The following is a 4,946-nucleotide window of genomic DNA, read 5'->3' as shown; positions in this document are numbered from 1 at the left end:
GATGGGCTGCCGTCTGTCCAGCTTTGTGTGCTGCCTGCCTGGCCCCAGCCTCCCTAGGGAGGGCACTGGTATGACATTCCCCTCCCTCCTGGGACTTTGAACAGAAACCTGTCTGCCTCACGAAGAGGCTGGGCAGCCAGCAGGGTAGGGCCTCTCTCCCAACCTGCCTGCATGACTCCCTAAGGTAAGTGTGGAAGTGTGGGCAAGGGAGCAGTTATGAGGAAACAGAAACCTTGGAAACAGCTGGAATGTTAAGATATTCTGGGTGGAAAGCTCAGATAAGGCTCAGTGCTGCAAGGGTGTGTGCTGGGGTGAGCACCGGTGCCAGCAGCTTAGCGCCTGCCTCAGCACCCAGGAGCGCTCCCACAGGTCCCCATCACAGCCCGAAGGGTGGTGGGCTGGGGGCAGCACTCGGAAGGAAAGAGCAGAGGCCAGCCTTTGCTTAGCCACCTCCATCGCTTCTAGCATGACCTGGCCAGTGAGGAACTAGATGTGTGAAACAGCCAAGCTTTATTTTTACAAAAACGACAGCAGCGGCGTGCTTCCACAGCCTGCCTGCGGTGCAGGGCTAGCGCAGAGCCCAAGGTGCAAGCCGGCCACAGTGTCCCGGGAGGGGCCTGACAGGAGGTGGCAGCTCCCCTGCCCTGCAGGCTGCCCAGGGAGGCGCAGGGGCGGGGCGAGGGCAGACCCGCAGTCCCAGCTGCTCACTGCGCCTCCAGACCCTGCCCCAGGAGACGCTGCCACTTCAGGTGCCCGATCACTGTGGCCGCAGGGCAGGGAACAGGACAGGGCAAGGGCGGAGCAGCACCACAGGCTCCAGGCAGGGGCGGTAGGCGGTTCTCGGCCCTCGGGCGGGTGGGCGGCCCGTCTCTTCACGGGTTTTTAAAGTCCAGGACGTGGAGGTTGTATGAGAGCGCAGCGTAGAGGTGCGTGGTGGTGAACCGCAGACAGTACACAGGGCTGCTGAGTGGGGTCGAGGTCAACGGGAAGGCCTGGAGGGAGGGGACAGGAAATGGGGACTCTGCCAAGTGAGAACCCGCGTGCAAGCCCAGGGAAACGGTCACGTGCCAGCGTCGTCGCTTCCTCTAGCCCTCGCCCACCCGAACACCCCACCCACCCGGCACCGCAGGCGGGAGGCAGGGGGAGGCAGGCGGGTGCTCACGTGCAGGCAGGCCCTCTGGCGCCGGTCCCACAGCCGCACCACGCCGTAGTAGGAGGAGCCTGTGGCCAGCAGGTGGTTGCCATCTGTCTGCAGGCAGTAGAGGGTGCTGTCGTGGGGCTCCTCCCACTCCATGACGCACTTCCTGTGCGGGGAACAGAAATGCAGGGCGGCAGCAGCCTGAATCATAGATCTTCCCCTCACTGCCACTGGGGATTGAACCCAGGACATCCCCACCCCAGCCCGACTCACTGAGAAATTAAGTTGCCTGAGCTGGGCTCAAACTTGCAACCCTGCCGTCTCAGTGGGATTGCCAGCACACCCACATAACCACAAACTCACCGGAGAGGGTGTCTTCGGAAGTAGAGGACACTCCCCAGGCCCTGGAGGGGAGCAGACTGTTCCCACAGGGCCCACTACTTGGCATAGGACTGTGGGGGGAGCTAGGTGCCCCAGAGGCTGGCCAGTTGCTGGGGGCAGCTGAGAAAGGGCTGCCCCGGCACTGGCATTGTGTCCTGCCACCCCGCATGCTCACCGGACACTGGTGCGAAGGTCCCAGTAGCGTACATAGGTGTCGTAGCCACAGGACAGCAGTGTAGAAGGGGACTCGTACGTGACGTCCAGCACCCCAGCCCCTGGGGGGAAGTCACTGCCCAGGTGTGTCATCAGCTGCCCGCTGAGGAGGGCAAGGGCAGAGGTGAGCAGCCCACTGGGCCTGCAGATGGCGCCACACCTCGGGGGCAAGCAGCGCTCCTGTCTGGGCTGACGACTCCCTGCGGACGGGCGGACGGGCGGACGAGGGGGGGGGCACACGGCAGGGCAGCCCCTCCCTCACACCTGCGCGCAGGCCGCCCACTGCCCGCCACTCGGCGATGAATGGGCCTTGCTGAAGGGCCGGCCCCCTCCCGCGCACACGCGGTTACTTTCTACTTCTTGATCCCGCAGGTCATGCAGTTCTGAGCTGCCCGAGTCCAGTGCCTTAATTCCTGCCTGTAATCTGGGCTCAAACCTCACTGGGAATAAAGACCACACAAAGGGAGAAGGGGCGTCCCGGGAGATGTTAAAACAAGCAAACACCTTTGTGTCTGGGGAGAGGAATCGCTGAGAAAGCAGCTTAGTGTGCTGGTCCCCGGAGTTCCAGGCCTCTGGCCCCCAGCCCGGGCCAGCACGCCTCTGTGAGCACAGCCCCGGCCTGCTCCTCCACCCTTACCCCACCCGGCGGCCGAGAGCAGATTACTGAGAACAATCTCTTTGTGGCTGTAATTCCCTCCGTGACCGCGGCAGTGGGCAGACCCCTTGCCCCATGCCAGACCCCTAGTAACCACGGAGGGGGGCCTCCGGCCCTAGCAACTACCCCCCAACATCAAGTGCACCCGGTAATCCTGAGGTGAGGCGCCAGGGGAATGAAGGGGCGCCCTCCGGGCCAGTGCCTCAGCTTCCTCTGCCCACGCCAGGAGACACCCGGGTAAGACCCTGGCCTGGGGTGAGAGGACTTTGTGGCCCACAGCACAGCAAAAGGCCAGGGCACGCAAGCCTTCCAGCCACCGGTCTGAAGGCAGCCTTGAGCGCCAGGCCCCACTGCACGCCCTCACCGCTGTCTTCCCAAAGGCTGAAGGCATGGGGGGAAGGAGGCAGCTGGGTTCTTCGCCTGGGCCGCTCCCCTTCATGCAGCGCTAGTGCTCTGCAGCGCCAGGCCTGGGCACGCCTCCAGTCGGCACACCTCTTCCCCCCAGCAGCCAAGTGCTAGTGTGTGTGGGGGGACAGGCCTCTCCCTGGGGCTCTGAGGTCACGGAGCTGGCTCCTGGAGAAGCCTACGACAGACACTTGGGACAGGAGGGTGGAATCGACTCGGTCTTCTCTTCACCGTACACGCATCTGCATACCGTGTGGGGCTGCTGTGCTCCACAGTTCTCGTCCCTCGCCTTCTAGATTTGGGGGCCCTACCCCCTCCATTAGTGAGGCCTTCTCCCCTTTAATCTGTGGAAGTAATTTCATGTTTGTCTGTTTGAAATGGAAGATGAAAGGCAGAGAACTGGGGGAGGAGCAGCACGATGCTGCCTGCCCACCTGGCCCCAGGACTCCCAGCGAAGGCAAGCTGGGCATCCGTGTGGGGCGACCCAGGGCCGGCAGCATGAAGGGGTACAGCCAGACCGCACTGCCCCCCGGGCTCTGCCAGTCCCAGCCTCCACGGATGAGAAGGGGCCCTCAGCACCACCCACTAGGGGTCAGGACGAGCCCCTGTGCCCCTTGTCTGCCAGCCTGGCTTGGCCAAGGCCCGGCTGGGAGCTTCTGTCCTGCCCTCTGGTTCTCTGAAATGGCCACACACACGTTCAATGGGCCAATAAAAAGATACAATTTCTTTTACCTCTAGACCCAGGGCCTTCAAGGCTCTGTGGTGCAGAGCTTGTAAGGTTAAGTTCAGAGCATAAACGGACACGCCAGGCTCTGGGAAATGGCCTGTCTCTTCAAATAGTGGCCCAGCGGTGCCATAGAAGTCCTGCTGGGGCTTTGATTTGGGAAAACAAACAAATGGCACTGTGGGCCCTCAGAGGCCCCACCCCAGGCCCAATTTAACTAGAGAACTCTAGCTGCACTGCACTGCACGGTGGAGGGAGTGAGCGGCCCAACAATAGCCCCAAACTTGGGGGGGAAGGGGACAAAACCAGCTGTCTGTCCCTCATTCCCTCCTCCTGGGCTCCTTTTCTTACTGAAGCGTGTTCTTGTAAAAAACGGTTAGATTGCAATTTGTATAATGTGGTGACCCCAAATTCAGACGCTTCGCCCCCTTTCTCTGCAAAGAATGTTAAGAATGCCTCCTGGCCTCTCGCAGCGCCCCAGCCGAGACAGGAGCTCAGGGCAAACAGTCCTTCCCGCCCACGCTGCACACGCAGCCTGGGCCTCCAGGAGCCACGCGGGCTGGGAGCGCCCCCATCCCAGTCTCCGCATGCCGGACTCTGACATGCGCTGTCAACCCAGTGTGAGGCAAAGACAGCCGGGGTCGCCCACTCGCGGCAGGCTGGACCTGGGCAGGAGGAAGGGCACACAGCGCAGCCACGCCGCTGCTCCGTCTCTCCCCTAGCCCAGTGATAGCGAAGCTTTTACAGCCCGAGCGCCCAGCCTGCACCCCAAAACCCACTTATTTACGGGAAGAAGCCAACATTGCAATTTAACCCCAATATCTGAGGCTTGGCTCACGTGCTGCAAGAAGGCTCTGCACTCCCGCTGCGCCACATGTGCCATAGGTTTGCCACCAGTGCCAAAGCCCGAGAGCCCCTGCTGCCCAGGCGCCTGCAGCTGGAGAGGGGGAGAGGGGAACCTGCTGCCCACCAGCACGGAGGGAAATGTAAAACCCTGTGGGGCCGCTAACTGCTCGCAGACCTGTTTCCGAACACCTGGTCGGCCCATTTGGAAGAGCCCCGGATGCACAGCTGGAGTCAGGCGCAGGCACCCAGCCCTGCCCTCAGTCGGCCCCCGCCAAGCCCTCGTATCCACGCTCCATACACTCCCCCGTGCCAGGGGCTCCCACGCCATCTTGGATAATATACCAGGCTCCTGACAATGCTCCCGGGGGGGCCCTGGGAGTGTGCACATGCTACCCTGAAATGCAACAGTGGCTTTGGGGGACCGGGGATAGAAGGGGACAGTTCACCTTCTTACATCTCTGCCCCCCAGAGGACAAATGGCCTGAAGGTGTGAGCCAGGCCTCTCTTCCTTCTGTCACTGGCCCCAACAGCCATTAACCCGGAGCCTTCTGTATCCAAGGCATTGTGTTTAACAGCAAGTGCAA

The 4,946-nt window shown here is 62.1% G+C and overlaps 1 protein-coding gene across 3 annotated transcripts in view; it reads right to left on the bottom strand.

The window, feature by feature from the left end:
* Positions 1–493: 493 nt before the first annotated feature.
* The window catches only part of Fbxw4 (F-box and WD repeat domain containing 4), a 76,155-nt gene continuing 71,702 nt past the window's right edge, over positions 494–4,946 (bottom strand). For all 3 annotated transcript variants that reach the window (XM_087185820.1, XM_087185818.1, XM_087185819.1), the window contains 3 exons: positions 1,695–1,835; positions 1,163–1,304; positions 494–992 (listed from right to left, as the gene is read on the bottom strand). In XM_087185820.1, the coding sequence (XP_087041946.1) occupies positions 873–992; positions 1,163–1,304; positions 1,695–1,835 (403 nt within the window). In that variant the 3' untranslated portion in view covers positions 494–872. The remainder of the gene's footprint in view (positions 993–1,162; positions 1,305–1,694; positions 1,836–4,946) is intronic.

Source organism: Heterocephalus glaber, unplaced genomic scaffold, assembly GCF_053883595.1.
Source record: "Heterocephalus glaber isolate CG9 unplaced genomic scaffold, H.glaber_assembly_v1.0 deba00001498, whole genome shotgun sequence".
In the NCBI taxonomy this organism is placed as follows: Eukaryota; Metazoa; Chordata; class Mammalia; order Rodentia; family Bathyergidae; genus Heterocephalus; species Heterocephalus glaber.
The sequence above is the reverse complement of the archived record's forward strand: the minus strand, read 5'-3'. Positions and strand labels throughout refer to the sequence as shown.